General features: G+C 37.7%; 1 protein-coding gene across 1 annotated transcript in view; it reads right to left on the bottom strand.

Annotated features, from left to right (window-relative positions):
- LOC148374243 (sodium channel protein type 2 subunit alpha-like) overlaps positions 1-20,164 on the bottom strand; it is a 49,005-nt gene that overhangs the window by 8,002 nt on the left and 20,839 nt on the right. Inside the window, exons 14-22 of the mRNA XM_088334188.1 lie at positions 19,065-19,303; positions 17,822-17,995; positions 17,379-17,735; positions 13,753-14,163; positions 7,680-7,797; positions 7,422-7,576; positions 4,935-5,108; positions 3,190-3,216; positions 1,798-1,920 (exon numbers count right to left, since the gene is read on the bottom strand). Coding sequence (XP_088190314.1) covers positions 1,798-1,920; positions 3,190-3,216; positions 4,935-5,108; positions 7,422-7,576; positions 7,680-7,797; positions 13,753-14,163; positions 17,379-17,735; positions 17,822-17,995; positions 19,065-19,303 — 1,778 coding nt within the window. The remainder of the gene's footprint in view (positions 1-1,797; positions 1,921-3,189; positions 3,217-4,934; positions 5,109-7,421; positions 7,577-7,679; positions 7,798-13,752; positions 14,164-17,378; positions 17,736-17,821; positions 17,996-19,064; positions 19,304-20,164) is intronic.

Genomic DNA, 20,164 nt, shown 5'->3' with positions numbered 1-20,164 from the left:
TCTAGTAGTGAAGAGTTCTTACGAAAATTGCGGGTTTGAACAAGTACTCATTTTTTCAACATAATAGTCCCTTTCTTTTTGGTTCTTTAGTAAAACACAACATTTTTAAAACATTTTTATGAACAAACAACACAATCAATGGTGTTTAACAACAGGACCTATTTTTGATTTTTGAATGGACAGTGTGTAATATTTGACCACTGGATGTCACTATATTGTGTAGTAGACCAATTTTCTTCTCATTTTTTGCCCAGACTATAAGGTTTGAAGTTTTTGGGGATACCCTTGATATCAGCTCCCTTTCGGTAAGCCTCATGTTATGAAAGATATATACACATTTCTTAACCTACGAGTATTTCTAAAAAATGTTAAAAAAAAGTTATATGACAGACCGTGCATGTATTTTTGCTTATTATTTCGATGAATATATATATTTTTTTCAAATAAATTATGTTTTCTTACAACTAGAAGACGATAAATAGTACACAATGTCCCTTTAAACAAACAACCCAAACACTGGACTGTGATAGGAGCAGGAATGCTAAAGCCAAATGACCCAACATTTTGTTTTTATGTTTAACTACAAAGAACATTTTGGGGAGGCTTTTTCCATTTAAGATGACTGACTTATTCATTGGGTTTTGACAACTTTTCACAAAAACTAACCTTCTAACAAACTGATAATGGGTGTTGTTTTTGCAAAAAAATCCAAGGCGATCCATAAGACTAGGTCAAATCAGATCTTGTCGTGGGTCGGTCAACTTTCAAAACACATTTTTACATTTTCAAATTAGCACTATAAACCTGGGCTTCTATATTCATTTTGATTTTATGCTAGCATGCACATGAAAGTTAATACAGTGGAACCTCGGTTTTCGAACGCCTCTTAGTTCGAACAAATCGGTTCTCGACCAAAAATTTCAAGAAATTCTTGCTTCGCTTTTCGTTCAAAAAATTGGAGTTCGAACGCCGGTACGCTAGGGGCGATGCTGAGCGGCGTACGGGTGTAGATTGCCCCCACCCCTCGTGAAGAACTGTTGTCACGTGAGCGCGCACTCCTTTTTGCTTTCGTTTTTTTAAATCGGTGAACGGAATGTTTTAACCCCTAATTATGCCTCGGAAGAAGGTCGGTGCAAGCAGCAAAGTTGCTACGGGTGAAAAAAGAAGAGTAGTGCGTACAACTATTGCATTTAAGAAAGAAATAATAGCAAAATATGAAGAAAATGTGCGAGTTTCCCTTCTTTCGAGGGAATAAAGCATGGCTTTTGCAGACCACCACAAGGGTAAGAAATCCTATTCATAAATCTCTTCTTTATCCTTTAACCGCTCACCACTTGTTGTGGAGACCCGGGTGCTAAATGACGTGTAAACGACCTGATTTTTTTATTTTTACACGTTCATGTTAGCGTAATCTTTCCTACGGAAGATTACACTAACGCGAACGTACGATTAGCCTGGGTTAGCTTCATGTTTATGTTCGTGGTAATCATTCAGGTTGTTGGAACGGATTAAAACGATTTTACATTACTTTTAATGGGAAAAACAATTTTCGGTGATCGACCAAATCGGTTTTCGAACAGGGTTCTGGAACGGATTATGGTTGAGAACCGAGGTTCCACTGTATAGTACAATAAGGAACGCATATTTCACAAAAGAGGTTTAAAGTTTGGTGCTTAACCGATTAGTATTGTTTGATATAGAACTGTAATATATCTATAATTCATCCTAGCACATTGAGGTTTCTATAAATTATGTTGTTATTGGGAAGTTTACGATACATCTTGTTTTCGTTCTCACCCGCATGCCCTCAAATCTGGAAAGAGCTCTGAGAGGCCGCAAAGCACGGAGGGTCCTTAAGGATTTGATTGTAGCAAAGTCAGAATAACCCAGAGAGTTTGCCACCAGGCTTATCAAGGACACCTACCATAGGACATGAAAAGCAGTTTAACTGTCAGTCTCATAGTATGCAAATCGGTAGAACAATTATGTACCCAAGTACTTGTACTGTGAGTCATACTGTATTTGAAACCAGAAAATATATACACATATATATGTATATATATATACACACATATATATATATATATATATATATATATATATATATATATATATATATATATATATATATATATATATATATATATATATATATATATATATATATATATATATATATATATATATATATATATATTAAAAAAAACTTGTCTTAACAAAAACAGCCCCTCTAAATTCCTCAGTTAGAAATACATAACCAGAATAATTTAGAGCTTCTGTAAATTGGGGACATTCCACAGGTAGAAATAAACAAGGTACAGAATATTTGAGCTTGAAATTTGGTTTGGTTGCAACACCAATTTTGAGGACAATTAGACTTCCACTCTATTCTACATCCAAAACAGACAATACAAAATGACAAACTTCTGTTGAATGACCCTTGGGTGATAGCAATTGATGGAAAAAAGCAAATGGCAATGAAATTGAAGGTGACAAAACAGACAAATATGCCTACATGTTTACCATGTGTTCATGCAAGCATACTAAACTATATATGCATGTACCATAACTAGAGCACGTTCATGCATATATATCAAATAGAGTGAGTTTTATAAAGAATGTTTAACAAATCAGCCAAATTTCATACAATTTAACCCAATGAGTTCTTTAAAATAATTTAGCACTCTGAGCCTCCCGGTGGTGTAATTTCTTTATAAAAGTCTATTTACGAATGAATCTTTCTATCATACAATACCTAAATAAAGTACAGAGTAATATACCTGTAATAAAACGAGACACAAGGGTCTCATTCATTTGCCAACATTTTAGGTTTAAACAGTATAATAACGAGACACAAGTTTATATCAGGTAAAAAAGATGACTTTGCCAATGGAAAAAATTAACTTAAAATAGTGCAAGGGACCTACCTTTAGCACAAAGAATTCTCGTTATTGATCTATTGTAGATAAACCTAACAGTATATGGCACTGAAATTGTTGTGATACAAAAACCAAAGTCCTTCAGGTGTCAACAAATGATGAATTTATTTTCTTTTCTTCATATGAGAGATCCTTTTTTGGAAACAATGGCTTTTGATACCAAAACAAACTGCAGACGTGAAAAGAGATGCAGATGCGAGTTTTACTCCGAGATCTAATACTCACCTGGGACATGCTAACCACAACTTACCCTAACAATAGAGCGGTCTGTAGCAATCTGTGTAACAGCAGGTAAAACCAAAGGAAGTCAATTGCCACCGGTGCCATGCCCTAAGAAGTTTGGTTGCTATCACCGCTATTATTCTTTTAATTTCAAGACGACAAACACCACGCTAAATACGGCTCAAATGAATGAATCTTAATAGACTCAAGGCACTGAAGCCCATGACGTGGTTTCATTTATTCTAATGCTGCGGGATGTAGAGGTAAGATCCTGCCCGACCCCAGCCCGCAGATGTTAAAGCCTGACCCAGCCTGAGCTTGACCAATTAACTTGATTTGAATGACCGGACCCAAGTAAACCCATCCATACATTATCTGCACCACTTATCCCCCGTCCCCGGGGTGCTGGAGCCAGTGGGCAGGAGGCACCATGGACTGGTTGCCAGCCAGTCGCAGGGCACACAGAGACAGACAACTCACTCGCTCATTCACACCTAGGGACAATTTGGACCCGCTAATTAACCTGACATGCATGTTTATGGAATGTGGGAGGAAACTGGAGTGCCTGGAGGAAACCCACGCAAGCCCGGGGAGAACATACAAACTCCACACAGAAGGGTTTGATCCCACGACCTCAGAAATGTGCCGCACATGTGCTAACCACTGCGCTGCCGTGCTGTCCTCGAAGTAAACCCACCAATCTTATTTGTGAAGAGTCGGGAGTGGGAGGGTGTTTTTGTGTGACTACACATATTTTGGTTCAGGCTCAGGCTCGGGCTTTACCTTTACTGGGATACCTTTTAGTGGCGTCCACTTGGCGTGCTGTAATCTATAATATACGCATTTCATTGCGATTCTATAGTATTAATAAAAACGGATACACATTTTGAGCCAGATTGAAATGGCATCAACATTGTCTACATTTAAAAACGTGGGGATAGCACCTCCATTTGTCACTACTGTGTACTGTGTCAGTTCGGTTACCTTATTTTTCTTTGGCCCTTTTTAATCAGTGGACAAGTAAATTATTCATATTTAAGAGTGTAATTGTAATAAAAGTATGTCATAATATAATGATTCTCTTTAGTTTGAAAGTTTTTTTTTTAATTGTGTTTGTTTTTAATCGATTTGACAACGTTAGGACAATGAGCATTCAATTGAAGCAATGCTGTCAATTTACAAGATTTGAGGGAATTTTGGCCAATGCGAGTATATTTTTGATTCATTGATAGGATTATAATGCTTTAGAGCAGGGGTCAACAACCTTTTTGAAGCTGAAAGTTACTTTTTGCTACTGATCGGCACAAAGGGCTACCAGTTTGAGTTGCATTTCTAAAATGACGATTTATCATGTTATTGCTATCTTGTTACTATGTTGTTATTGGGTTGCCATTGTAAGAATTAAGTTTAAAAAAGTTCAGTCACCCACTAAAACTTCATGCCAGTTAGAAATCGAAATTGATGGGAAATCACAATGACACATCACTGGTAATATGCTACTTCAGAACCTGTCTCCAGGCTACCCATATTATACCTGGTTGAGATCCCTGCTTTAATGCGACAAACAGAAATTCAGATTTTCAGTAGATGTAAGTGTGGACGCATGCATTTAGTCCATTGGGGATAAATATTGTTGGCGCAAAACTTTAAAACAGAAAAAAAAATCTGTTGAAAATCCCTGAAAAGTCTTAAAAATGATCAAACTGACAATTCCTCATCACTTGCAAATCACACAATCAACTCAGCCTAGGGCAGGGTTTTTTGTTTACTTACATCCACGATGAGAAAGTCAAGCCAGCACCAATAGTTAGTGAAATACGCCTTGAAGCCATAAGCAATCCATTTGAGGAACATTTCCAGCACAAAGATATAGGAGAAGACTTTGTCTGAATATTCCAGCATCACCTTGATGACTTTTCTCTTCTCAATGTAGATATCCTCGAATGCCTGCAGTCAAAAAGCAAACAAAAAGTAGAAATAAACGGTCAGAGAAAACATTCGCCCAGTATCTTTATGGACAAAAACAGTTGCTCCAACAGTTGGAATAGATTTCAACAATTTCAACAACTAAAACAACAGCATACCTGTTAGAGCCAAACTACTTGGATAAAACCTTCACAAGCACATGGACAACATGCAAATGCTATAATGTGAGGCAGAAGTGCTAATAACAAATCCTCAGTTTGACCTTCCAAAATGAATTAGCATTTTTTTTAATTTTATTTTTTGCTATATTCTTAGCTTTTTGGTTGTTCAAATGTAGACCTATTATGCTACTAAATAAGTTAATGGTAAATGATGCATTGCCTATAAGGCAATTCTGAAAGCCCGCAATTCGCTTAACATTTGACTTCTATCCATCCATTATCTGCACTGCTTATCCTCCGTAGGGTTGCGGGGTGCTGGAGCCCATCCCAGCAATCTTTATTCAGTGTGCAGGGGACACCCCGAACTGGTTGCCAGCCAGTCGCAGGGCACACATAGACGGACAACTCACTCGTTCATTCACACCTAGGGACAATTTAGACCGGCCAATTAACCTGACATGCATGTTTTTTGAAACGTGGGAGTAAACCGGAGTGCCTGGAGGAAACCCATGCAAGCACAGGGAGCATTGTCACCAAAAGCAGGGTTTGTTCACCTTTTTAATGGACAAATTCAAGCACGTTTTGAGGACTTTCAAAGCCAATTTTAATTTATGTAAGATCATTAAAGAAAAAAAAATACTTTGTGAATCATGTATTTTGCAGAGCCCCATATATATCTGTGATTTACAAATGCAATTTTTAATCTATCAAGACATATGATTTTTAGACAAATCTTTCCCCATATATGGGTAGGTTAAAAATGACAATAATAGCTAGCTTACATTTTCATTCGCAGGAAGTTCTTTCTGTTACAATTTACCAAACGCTTACCTTACTTTTTTGCATCACCCCTGAAAGAATATCCATAATCGATATGTGATTCGATATGTGACTGTTACACTTTTCATAGAGTCCTGTTTAAATGTAGCATGCATCTGTCCTCTTGGGTGTCAATACTCGGGGGTGATGATGCTTCAAAGGACAATGCCCTACAAACTAATGCAAGCTCCAGTTAATCACGCGGGAAGAAGGAATAAAATGGCAAAGTGAAGCCACCAGAGGGTAGTGTCAGCCTATTAAGAAACATGATAACAAATTCCAAGCATTTTTAAGCTCTTCACCTTAAAGTCAAGCACTTTTTAATCCTTAAAAAACATTTTTCAAGGATTTGTAGCACCCGCACCAATCCTGTAAAAGGTCAGTTCAAAGCCTTTAATTACCTCTAAAATTGATGGATAGAGCAGTGGTCTCTGACGTGCTTACGAGTGACTTTCTAGTCAAATTTATTTTTAACTGACATGATGTTTCAGTGGTTAAATTCACTTATAATAATTACAAGCTTGTAATAACATAGTAACATCACAGTCATAAGTTATTGTTTTATAAATATATCTAAAAATGTTAGCCCTACTTGCCAATCAGTAAGAAAAAATAGCTCTCAGCTTCAAAAAGGTTGGTGACACTGCTCTAATCTAAAGAATAAGCGTCAAAAGTAAAAATGCATTGGGATGAAGGCGGAAAAAACTATAACCCACTCTGGATCAGAAACTTTTTTTTCTGGGAAGCCATGTATAAAACAAAAACCGAGCCTTAAAACTGCTCGGTAGCCTAGATGGTAGGGCGCCCGCTCCGAGACTGGGAGGTCGCTGGGTCAAGCCTCGGCCGAGTCATACCTAAGACTTACAACATTGGTACTCATTGCCTCCCTGCTTGGTGCTCGGGATTAAGGGTTGGAATTGGGGGGTTTGGTCACCTAATGACTCCCAACACAGCAGTTGGGTCTAAAATGGCGGCGCCCTGTTTGGCTGCGGCCGCATCGGCTCGTTAGAGTTTAACTATACGGGTCAGGTGTATCGACATTTCGTTCTGTGTGCATGGTTACAAAGAATGACAATAAAAGTAAATTCTATTCTGTTCTATAAAAGGAAGGACTCACACCCAAAACCCCTGTTCTTTATCGTGCTCTAGCTTGCATTTCAGCATTTTGACGGTTTGAAAACACTGATTCGGCTCTTTAAACTTGCCCTTCGGTTTAGAAAGAGTTTTTAGGTATTTGCTAAACGCTAAAACAAAATCAAAAAAATTACCGAGCACAGATTTTTGGTTTTGATTTTTGTCTGAAAAATTACATGATCTGCTATTATTAGTAAACAGAGAAATCACAATACTGTACCAGAGCCCCACTGCTGAGTAGAATCATGAAAATGATGAAGCTCTCAAACCAACTGTGTTCCACAATCTGATAGCAGGTCTTTCTTAGTCTCCACCAAGCCTGGCCCAAACCTCGGCTGATATCAATATCACAGCACTGGCAGTGCTTGACACAGACTGAATGCAAGAAGACAAGAAGACAAGAAGAATACGGACTTTGAAATCGGACATGATTTGATGACAATCTCAGATTGAAACATGAATTAACTTGTAGACTGACTTTCTGGGAAGCATTCCTCCGGCTCCATGCACTCTTCGGCCAGCGCTGATAAATTGTCCAGCTCTTCACCAGGCTTCCTCAGATCAACCGTGCTGCCTTCTGAAAGGCTTATCTTTTCCTGGGTGATAGTAAATTTCAAGGTTAGCATTAGCACAGAAAAAAACATACATGTACAGCAGAACTGCAGAGTAATGTGTGGTAATATGCTATTTATTTTAAAACAGTGTGGAAAATAAACCAAGTTGAAATTTTTGGATTTCTATCAAATAGTGATTTTACCTGAACCGATGTATTTTTAGAATGGTAGACCTTTTTTTTTTTTTAAGAACCCGTGCAATTTACAGTTATACAGGGTGTTCCAAAAGTCTGGGGCACCTTTTGAAAATGAATTTTTACATGGAACGATGTTCAACGTGAGCCCCATTGGTCAAACGACACATATTAATTATGTTGTCAAATTATTGCCAAACGCATCCCAGCATTGCATTGTAGATGGTTGCATCAGCTTTTGTCATCACTGGAGCCTTAGGGTTAGACAGTTTCTGAACACAACACTGCCAGACAGATGGATAGGATGGTCGAAGCAGAGTGATCATGATATCATGTCCTGGCCACACCATGCGATTTGTTTCGTGGGGATTTTTCAAAAGATTGGTCTATGTGCCTCCTATTCCAAAAGATGTGATCACATTGAACATCTTTGAACATTCCATGTAAAAATTAAGATTACATGCTTTCTGAATTTACAAGATGTGTTTTTATATCCTTAATAGTTTCTGAAATTTGTCATGCCAAATTTTACCAAAGACCTTCAAACACCCTGTATTTTAATGGAATGTCTTTTGTTGTCAAAACCTTGAGTGTCCATGAACGTGCTTGCCGCATTTGACGCCTGAGTCCAATTTTGGACACCAGTATTAGCAACTAGCTATTGTGCCCAAAAAACTACTTGCTGCAAGTTCACTGTAGATAGACAGATACACAGCAGAAATACACGCCATGGCCATTACGATCAATTAAGCCATGTATATTATGATTCAATCAACCGATTAAACAAAAATAACGACAAAGAGGACCGTAAAGGGTGTGAGCGAGCACACCAGGGTGTGTACTATTATTCATACATTAAGTACTCTAGCACTTCAGTAACTCCTCCTCCCCCCAGTGAACACAGGAGTGCTGCGGTGGAGAGAAAAATATGTTAATTAACTGATACAGCAATTATCCGAAAAGCGAGTTAGGGGACAAAAAAAGTGTGCATGGGAGCACACCAGGACGTTTGCAATCTTTTTAATAATGAAATAACTTAAAGTTCATCTGATTTACTTCATACATATATTATATATATTTAAAAACATTATTATGTTTCTGAAAATACAAGTTTACGAAACCCTGGTGTGGACCAATTAGACGCTGGCGGCCCGCCAGATTTTTATATGATATGGGAAACACTTTTAGTTCATAACATTACCTTCCCACAGCATAAAATGACTGATATTTTGAAAATTCTTTATAACCCATCAAAATAAAAATACTTTTTTACTTAATGTTGCATTTATTTAAGGGCCATTTATATTCCTTTAATTTAAAGTTTCCAGTTTGTGATAGGGACACTAAATGTAGATGGTACTATTTGCGAGTAGTGAGGCGTTAATAGGGCTGGCATCTGCATTAGAGTTTGGGCCCATGATCTTACCTCTAATCTGCAATGATAACTGTCCTTAGTATGGGTATTCTCCCATTCGTGAGTAGTAAGTAAGTAATTTGAGTTAATTTAGGAATCTCAAGTGCTATTTATTTATAGTGAGAGTGAATTCAAACAACCTTTATATTTGAAAAAAATTAAAAAGAAAATAAGTGGCCCACAAAACATTGAGGGACCCAAAGTAAGACGCTGATCTGGTTTTTATTCATTCATTCTGTAATTTGATGCTGAAATGTGTTGGACTGTTAATAATGACATTTCTGAATCATTTAACGGCAGTCAAAATTATTTAAGACCACTTGATATGCAGTAGTATTTGAAGACAACAACAAATTAATGTGATTTAAAATGTTCCACCACTGCACATTACAAAAAGATTTACTGTACTTCCAAGGAGAGCAGGTGCAGTGTTTTGTCCTGTATCCTGGTCCAGCTCGCTTTACCCACACCCTGCCCTTTCAATCTCCTTTGTACCTTAATACGATTTTGATAAGATTTAACTTTGTTGCAAAGGCAAAGCATATTAAACATAATTTGTGGGTTAGAGGACAATCTTTATCCTATAAAAAGGTTTGACATGGTAACAAATACAATCTCGGCAGAGGATTATCAGGGGAATACATGGGAATATTGAATAAACTGGATACAATTGCACACACAATACAGGACTGTCTCAGAAATTGTGAATAGTGGGATGAAATTCTTCATTTTCTGTCATGCAATTGAAAAACTAACGCCATTCATGTTGGATATATTACAAATCAAGTGGCATATTGCAGGACTTCTATCATTTTAATATTGCTAATTATTGCTTACAGCCTACTAGAACACTTTGTAATGATATTCTAATAATTTGAAATGGAACATTTTTGTTCCAATCATTTTAGGTGCTCAAATGAATGACTAGTCTGCAGAAGATTACTTATACTGTACAGCTGTGGTCCCCAAACTTCGGCCCGCAGGCAGGATACTGTTTGCCTCTATAATGTGTCCGGCCCTCTGAACAATACCAGAAAGCAATTTGACGCGCATTTTACCGAACACGGTTCGTAGCGGAGAATGTGCCAAACTCTTACGACTGGACTATCACTGATATAGTAAACAAATGAAAAGGCATTTGGGTTTTTCTCATTATCACATTATCTTTAGTCATGGTACAAGAGACAAATAGTAATTTCGTTTTGCATTGCCCATGTTACAATTATTAAAATTTGTCACTTGCAATGCTTAGAATATTGTGGTTTAAGCTTCTGTTTAAGAGCAGCAACAATGTCCTCCTTCACCAGTTTCAATTAAAAAAAAAATTGTGATAACATGGTCAAACAAATGAAGCGGTTCATTAATCAAATCAGTTTATTTGTTGTGCATATACTGTATGTTATTGTCCAAGCAATGAAGTAGTTTGCCAAATGAAAATCCAGGGCAGATTAAAATTGTTCTCAAACATTTCTTCACCCTCTGCCTTTCTTTCATTCATGCATACTTCCTTCTCTTTGTCTTGTACTTTTAATGGAAGCAGCTAGTCAAGGAGTGAATTTTCAAATGACGTATTTAAAACACACTGCGGATGGAACTCTTCTTTAACCTATATGCGCTGAAATTTTGGCTGCGTTTGCAAGAATTTGTTCTTGATTTCGAACCATGCCTGACCAATGATCGCGGAGGTAGCATCCATATCAAAATCATTCATTCCTAACATTAAACTTTCATATGATGGTAGGGGTCTCAAACTAGGAAGACTCCTGTAGTAAAGGAATCCTTTTTCATTTTTATTTATAATTGAAATCATACCAGACAATGTACAATAGGTACATGTATTTTTAAATAAATCATAATTTCGTCCTTTCTATGCGGACGATAGTCTCCATCATAATTCACTTTGCTGCTTTGCAGATTAACAGATTATGATTCCAAAGAGAATCCTCTCTCGCTGTCAACCTGACCCTGAATTTCATTTTTGAATGATATTGAGAGGTATGGTAATGAAGCATTAAACTATAAAGCAGCATTGAATGACAAAGTTTTGATTTGAAGTTTGGTTTCATCACTGTATCAAAAACAGTATCTTGCTCTGACACGGACATCAGATTTAAAATCAGATTTACTTTTCAGAACAAACATTCTCTTATTGTAACTCTTTTTTGGTTTGTGATAATTTTTTCCCCCCAAATATAATTTTATTGCATCTAAATGCCGTGACTTGTTCTCAAAAACTGCTCTGAATTTTGACAAATGTAATATCACCCAGAGTGACTCATTCAAAAATGTAGGTGTCACATTTGACCCAAATCTGTCCTTCCAAACCCACGTTAAGAGTATTACTAGAAATTTTTTTTCATCTTCGCAACATTTCTAAAATTGGTCCAATGCTGTCCCGGTCTGACGTAGAGATTATAATCCATGCGTTTGTTACCTCCCGTCTCGATCACTGTAATGTACTACTCTCCGGTCTCCCGAAGTCCAAAATCAAGAGCCTGCAGCTGGTACGAAATGCTGCAGCGAGGTTTTTAACTAAGAAAAGAAAGCTTGATCACATTACCCCGATTTCAGTTAACCTGCATTGGCTCCCTGTTGGCTTTAGATGTGATTTTAAGGTACTGTTGGTATTATACAAAATTATGCATGGACTTGCTCCCTCATATCTTTCAGATTTAATTTCTTCAGTCCGGAGCCTTCGCTCTAAAAAAAGCTACTCTACTAGTGATCCCAAGAGCCAAGAAGAGAACCGCTGGTTCGAGAGCGGCCCCGGTGCTGATCTGCAACCTCGGTGGAACTTTTTAAATCTAGGCTTAAAACACACTTTTATCCTCCACCTTATGAATGACCTATATTTCTGTTGACAATATATGTTCATTATTTGTTATTGCAACATCCATTGCAGCCTGGTCATCCTGGAAGGGGAATACCTCATGTGCGGTCCCTTCTCAAGGTTTCTTCATTTTCCTCATGTTCAGGTTTTTGAGTTTTCCCTTGCCCTCATGTTGGTTTAAGATGGTGTAATAATAGTCTGTATTTTGCAATAATCTGTGGTCTGTGCAGCCCTTTGAGACTTCTTGTAATTAAGGGTGTCACAAATAAAAATGACATGATTTGACTATTTTCAGCATTACACACAAAATTGGAAAATATAACCATATAGAATGGGTTTTTTTTAACTTTAAATTTAGTTTTTTTTTCTCTTAGTGACATTACAAATAATGCAGGTCAATTTTTTGGAGTATTTTGGGTGGTAAAATCATTATTCAAAATACAAGAGGGCAGCCAAAAGTGAGAAATATGACTTTAGAAAGGGAAACATTTAAAACAGCTTTGCTCCAAATGGGATGAAGGGCCTAACACAGACAACATCAATTCTGATATTAGTTCATGAAATTATAATAATTTAATTCCAGCGGTCCATTCATTCACTTTGATGCGATTCTCTCGGCTTCTAACGTGTATGTAAGATGTTTTTTGTCAGATAATATTCAGCTTCTCTGTGCTGCCATATAAATCTAATTTACCAAAAGCTTTAGAATCAGTAGTGCTGGCTATTGTAACTTTAACTGTGTTAGTAATGAGCCTGTGAACCAACCAATCCTTTGACCTCAATGATATTGGCACAAAACTGGTAATTTATTAGCTGAAAAGAATATTAATGCAATTTGGCACCCCATCATAGTTTAAAATCGCAATATTACATTCATTTTGTCATGGTTGCCATGGCGCCCAATTCGCCGTGCCTGTGAGTGTCAAGGTTGCCATGGTGCCCAATTGGCCCCGCCCGTGTGGTGCCAGCTGCGGCTTGTTGAGAGATTGGCTTTCTTTCTATATTAAGCTCAGCGCTCTCTTGCTTTTTTTGTCAGCCCGTCAAACAAACTTCTGCCCACAAGACGTGGGTTCTGACTCGGTCCTGTTTTCCTGTTTCCAGTCCGGTATTGTTCCCGTTCATTTTTGTCCTGAATAATTTCAGGTTCCAGTTTGGTTTCCATCAGTTTTTGTCCTGTTGTTATTTTCTCCAGTTTTTGTTCCCGTCTAGTTTCTCCTGTTTATTTTCGAAATCCTGATTCATTATCTATCCTGTCTGGCTCTTCCTGTCTGGTATTGACTCAATCTGCCCGATATCAACTCGGGCAATTGGAATCAGTCTCGTCGGTCTCTGGCTTCCTGTCCTTCCCCGCCAGACCGGCTTCCTAACGTGTATGACTCTCTATTTCCCGTAGAATAAAAGGCTTGTGTGAGAACGTCATGCGATTGGGTCCTGTATCTGTTCTGGTTCTGACACATTTATGGCTTGATAGTATGGTTTAAGTCATTTTAAGTTCTCATTGTTAATGTAAATGTAAATGTTGATTGGACATATGCTTCAAAAAATTGTGTCAAACTTACTTTGAGGTCTTCATCCTCCGATGACTCTGATATATCCTCCTCCTCCTCCATAAATTCCACATCAGATTCCCCGGGTGCAATTGGAACAATAACAGTCAGGTTCGGGTTAGTCATGTAGCTGTCCTCTTCTGGCATGATATACTTCTCGCCATAGCGTCCATAAATTCCACCATTGCTCGCCAGGTGGTTGGAAACCAGCCTCACTGATTTACAATTCTCTTTGGCTTTCTTGCGTTTGCATTTCAAAGTGTGGTTGAAGAGGTGGACGATGCTTGCAATAAGCCAGGAGAGACCAGAATGGATGCGCGCGATCGCAATCTGAATGTTATTCAAATCACCATCCTCATCAGGAGCTGAGAGATTGTCAGAACTGAAAGAGCTGAGCAGCAAGGCAAGGAAAAGATTCAGTACCTGTTGACACACAAAAATGGCGTTTTGGAGACCACAAGACAGCAAATGATGCACTGTTACATAGCAGCTGTTATTTTAATTAGTTGACTGCGTTTTTCTTCTTCTTTCAGGCGATGACAAGCAGCACACTCTTAATCTTCAGTTTTTAATGAGTCCTATTGAAGCCTTTTACAGTGTTATTGGACGTTGATATTAAATTCTGATCAAACGATAACCGTAAAACACAACTAGTGTTTTCGTGGTATTAACATTACTGATCTGAAATTCTTTCAGACACATTGTTAAGGGTGAAGAGTCCTGTCCATGGGGTAAGTAGCACAAGATGAAAAATGTTTTAAATTTGTTTGCCTTATTTCTTTAGGACAACAGACAATAATTAAAAGACTTTTGTGTATGTAACTGTTTCTTTTTAGAGCAACAAACATGAACCATGAGGCATCTAATAATATTTCTTTTGCCTAACATCCCTTCACCCTCATTTCCCCTCTGAGTTTAAATCAGGGGTTCCTGAACTTTTTCCGGCGAGGGCCACATAACCTTTCCCTTCTCTGATGAGGTGCTGGAGTCAGTGTGTAACAGAAAAAGTGTGACAATTGCAGGACTGCCTATACTGTATGTATGAAAGCCACAATCAAATAACCCTTCTGGATTCTTCACAGAATGTAAGCCAGAAAATAAATATTAAAACTATTTATGAAATAAATAATAACCAGATAACATTTCATGTGTTCTTCACCAAAAAAGTCTATGAAATATTGAATCTGTTGTGCCATGCAGTCTTAACAGGTCCAAGATTAGCTTATTTCTTCAGAGCCCTGGACCACTAGTGGTGAGGTGATGTCTTGTGAAAAGACATTCAATTTTATCTCATTGTCACACTATTTTAGTCATGGTAACAGAATGTTGATTTTAGTTGTGTGTTTCAAACGTTAAAATGACAATAAATTATAGTCTTTTCTTCTATTCTTTTTTTAAGCATTGTAAGAGACAAATTTATTGTCTTTAAAACATGTAAAATGCATGACAAAATTAACATGTCTGTTACCGTTACTAAAGAGGTGTAATAATGAGATACAAACCAATGCCTTTTTTAAATGTCACTTTATCATTGGTATGTTCAGTAGTAAGAGTTCGGAACTCATGCAGACTGTCATTTAAGTTTGTGTACTATCTATGAGCTTGCTCTGTCCACTCCACGCATCGGCCCGGTATTGCAGTACCTCCGGGATCGGTGCATTCGCAATGATCGCAACAAGGCTTTAGGGCTAGGACCTTAGCTTAGCCTTTTGGCTGAGAGTAAGTGTCCCGGCTCCTAGGCTTTGTAGCGTATAATGAACTGACCGGTAACGGATAATGGATAATGAATAACGAAGACAGATCAATAACCCTTAAAAACCCCAAACCCCATATAGCCATAACCGGACGCCTGTTGGAAAAAAATGTGTGTCAAAATGCTCTCTGGTATCCATCAGGAGGCTGGACCATGTGCGGAGGCAGGCCGTGTCCAGCCCACGAGCCGTGGTTTGGGTACCACTTGGCTAAGTACTCACTTAATGCTGTCAGGGCAGTACAAATACATAATTGCAGTAAATTAACTCAAAAAACATTATTGGTCAATTTATTCTATCTATCTATCTACCTTGGTCATATCCCTCAAGAGGGGTGACAGACAGAAAGACACACACATACAATAACAAAGAAAATAAAAGGGAAATAAATTACAAAAAAAAAAAAAACACACAAAATTTTTTGGACCATTTGACCATTTTTGGTCAATTTAAAAAGTAGTTATTTAACATAAAATAATTGTTTAAAACAACAGTAAATCCACACAAATTAAACTGCATTAATCTCTCTGATTGCACATTGTAAAGAAAAATTGCTTCACGATTTGATACAAACAAGTGCCCAAATTTATCAGATTGAAATGAAAAAGTAATTAATCAAATATAGAAGTAAAGTCATTGTGTAATTTAACTCTCAAGCAATGTGTATTATTCATGGACCGTGTTTAGTTTGCATTCAAGACTTAGTACATATCCATCTACACAACACTTAAACACTGTGGCACACATAAGAATTCCTGTACTTTCCATTGCTTTAAGCTCAAGTTTCCTAGCTTCCAACTTCCAAGTAATAGAGTATCTTCACAAACCTAAAGAGCAGCAACACTGCCCACACAGTTCACTGTATGTACATATGAATGTGTGCATATGTGATGTGTGTAGCTAGTACACAAAGATCATTTCTAGCCAGTCAGAGAGGGGGTGTGAGCAGTTGATTAGTGAAGAATAACCTTTGACTTTCATCTGCCCTTAAGCACCCTGCGTAATCTCTTGGATAACCAGCTTTCCCACGATTCAAGTCAAAAAGACGTTTTTTGTTCACCATACAAAGCAAACTGTAGTTAGATGATCTTTGCCATTAAATTTATAAGTCGTACAAGTGTGGCCAGCATACTGGTTGAAAAACACTGATCTAGACCTACTGGCTCACCATGTAATACTGCTTTTTGGTTATTCCTCTGCCTTGTCTCGGCCAATCAGCTCCCTCAGCTTCATGTGTCTTATGTATGTATGTATATATATATATATATATATATATATATATATATATATATATATATATATATATATATATATATATATATATATATATATATATATATATATATATATATATATATATATATATATATATATATATATATATCCTCCCACATTCCAAAAACATGCATTTCAGGTGAATTGGCCGGTCCAAATTGTCCCTAGGTGTGAATGAGCGAATGAGTTGTCTGTCTCTGTGTGCCCTGCGATTGGCTGGCAACCAGTTCAGGGTGTCCCCTGCCCGCTGCCCGGAGATGGCTGGGATGGGCTCCAGCCCCCCCCGTGACCCTAATAAGGATAAGCGGTACGGCTAATGAGATGAGATGAGAGATATATATATATCCCCGCGACCCTACTGAGGATAAGCGGTGCAGCTAATGAGATGAGATATATATATATATATATATATTGAGTGCATCGAACAATTGCACATACTTGCACGCGCATCATAAATGAGCTGACTGAGGCTACGATCATGAGTTTAAGCCAGGAGATGCGAGCAGAGAGTAACTAAGTTCCAGATTTTGTACAGCTCCTTTAATTATAATAAGATAAATGGTAATAAATAGATAAGCTGATATAATTAAATGTTATTAATTTAGTACTCACCACCAAGTTGCCAATGACCATGACCAGCATGAACACTAGGATGCAGAGTGGTTGCCCAGCTACTTCCATACAATCCCACATGGTCTCAATCCACTCACCACACAGCACCCTGAACACAATCAGGAAGGAATGAAAGAAGTCCTTCATGTGCCAGCGAGGAAGCTGACAGTCATGAGAGATCTTGCACACACAGTCCTGGTAGTTCTTCCCAAACAGCTGCATGCCCACTACAGCGAAGATGAAGACAATGATAGCCAACACCAGTGTCAGGTTTCCAAGGGCGCCTACTGAGTTGCCAATGATTTTTATTAAAGTATTGAGAGTGGGCCAAGATTTTGCCAGTTTGAAGACACGTAACTGAGGAAAGGTTGGGAAACAGCTATTTTACTTTTAATTCGAAACAAAAAACAAAGCATCAGGATTTTTAACAAAAAAAGTATTACCAGTCTGAAGGAGCGAAGAACGGATAGGCCCTCAACATTGGAGAGCCCCAGCTCCATCAGACTAAGGCAAACAATAACACCATCGAAAATGTTCCAGCCCTGTTGGAAATAATAATAAGGGTCCATGGCAATCAGCTTTAGGACCATCTCAGCAGTAAAGATCCCTGTGAAGACCTGACAACATAAAAAATCAAAACATCACACGACATCATTAACAGCTGTTCTCCAGCGATTTCCTCCCTAATTATCAAAGATGCCCGATTGTATGATTTCCGGTGCTCCTTCCATTTTCAATGCATGTAAGTTCCAAACTACGGATAACAATCTGACAATCCAGGTTCAGTGGTCACCTTCTGCTGGATACATCCAGGAAGCAGAAATGGCTGGGTTCTTTCCTGTGTTGCAAATGAGACCCAAACCACTCTCTAAAATAGCGTTGTGAAAACTAACTTAAAAATAACCCAAACAAATTAGGTTGTTTTGGATCCCAAGTAAAATTACTAAAAATTGACTTATCCAGTTTTGTCAATTCGTTTAAAACACATTTCAGTCCTTTTTTAAGGTTAAAATTAACACCGGAAATCGGTTCATAGCACACAAATCAGTTTAACACATTTTTTTTTTTAGGTGAGAACTTTCTATTTATTTTATGTTACAGCAAGAAGGAGATGATATAATTGTCTCTCTATCTTGCTCCTTTTGGTACCACAAAAACCTGGCAAAAGGTGGGGCAAAAAAAGAAAGAATAGAAGAAAAATGGTATTCGATGGCCACTTTGAGACTCCGGAATTTGCATTCTTACTTGTGTTTTTTGGCACTCACTTTCAGTTAGACGGCAGAATACTACAACATCTAGTGTTCAAATAATACACACCATGCCTTTAAGTTCGTTATTGAGGCAGGGGCCTCAAATTATCATCCTGAGGGCCAGATATGGCCCCCAGTCGTGAGTTCGAGACCCCTGATAGATAACATGAAGCAAATATTATCTATTTTAAAAAAAAAACCATGAAGATGTATGCCTGAATAAGATGTGACCAACATTTTATTTCTAAAATCTGTTTTAGGTATCAAATATATTAAATATATATTTCAATTTAAGTGAAATTGAATAAACACTTGTTTTCGTGACTGGTCTGTGCCCGGCTCCATTTCTTTTTTAAGATAATTGGCCCAATTAAGAGAATGCCCCCGCAATAAATGTTTTGAATTGTCATTAATGTAGTGAGGAAAATAACCTTACCAAATTTCCCACTGATAACATGGTGTTAAACTCCTCAGTCATGGGGTAGTGTTCCAGGGCCATGAAGAGAGTGTTCAACACAATACATATGGTGATCCCAAGGTCAAGGAAAGGATCCATCACCATTAACTTCACCCATGCCTTGAGTTTGCGCCACCAGACGCAGCAGTCCCATATCAGGTACCTTTTGGCAAAAGTGTACCAACCGGGATGGCATTTTTGTCTGGACTCCTCCAGTTCTGCAAAGTCAAATTTAATTCAACTGTATTGTGATACCTCTTCATACGAACACTTCTTAACACAAAAATTTCGATACACTAGTTTTATTTGGAAAATCTAGGTCATTTCCAAAAGACCACTACTAGAGACTGTTCGAGACTGCTTACTGCTCGTGACTGCTCACAGCCAGCACCAGCTGGTCCCAGTTTGCACTTGCAAACTACTACAGGCAGAAAAAAATTGCATGTACGTTCATTTAAAGTTAAATTAACTTTACTTTCAAGTTTCTCTATAACATACCTGTCAACCTCAGCCAAATGCTCCCAGTATTAATGGTTGCAATTCCATTTTTTTAAGCAATAATAAACATTACAAACACATTGCAGACCCTGCAGAATATTGCAACAATATAAGCAATCTACAATGACGTTGTCCTCTGCTACCAGTGGTCCAACAAAATAATAATTTTTTTTTTTTCCCAGTACAGAAATTCTTATAAAGCGCACACAATTTGAAATGATCAAAAACTTATAAAATACAGGGGACATGTCTAAGTTGACGGGTATGCGATGTGCATCACCCTTGCCGCAAGAAGAGATTGGTCTAACAAAAAAGATTGTAATGATCAAAAATCGTATATGATAGGGGGAAAACATATTGATTGACAGGTATTTTATTACAGTATTTTTTTACATGTTTGATTACTTTGTGAATGTATTTTTATTGACCAGGAAAATTTGTTTGGTAACTATTTAGGGTTCACTTGGATGTTCTTTGAGGACAGGAACGGACCAATTAGTTTGCAATTTTTCATATTGGGAGAATGTGTTAGTTAGAGGTGCAATTCGAACTACGAGCACAATCCTGGAACAAATTAGCTT

Source organism: Urocampus carinirostris, chromosome 1 (assembly GCF_059441175.1).
Source record: "Urocampus carinirostris isolate Australia breed hairy pipefish chromosome 1, RoL_Ucar_1.0, whole genome shotgun sequence".
Taxonomy (NCBI): Eukaryota; Metazoa; Chordata; class Actinopteri; order Syngnathiformes; family Syngnathidae; genus Urocampus; species Urocampus carinirostris.
This window is presented reverse-complemented; position numbering and strand designations above follow the sequence as displayed.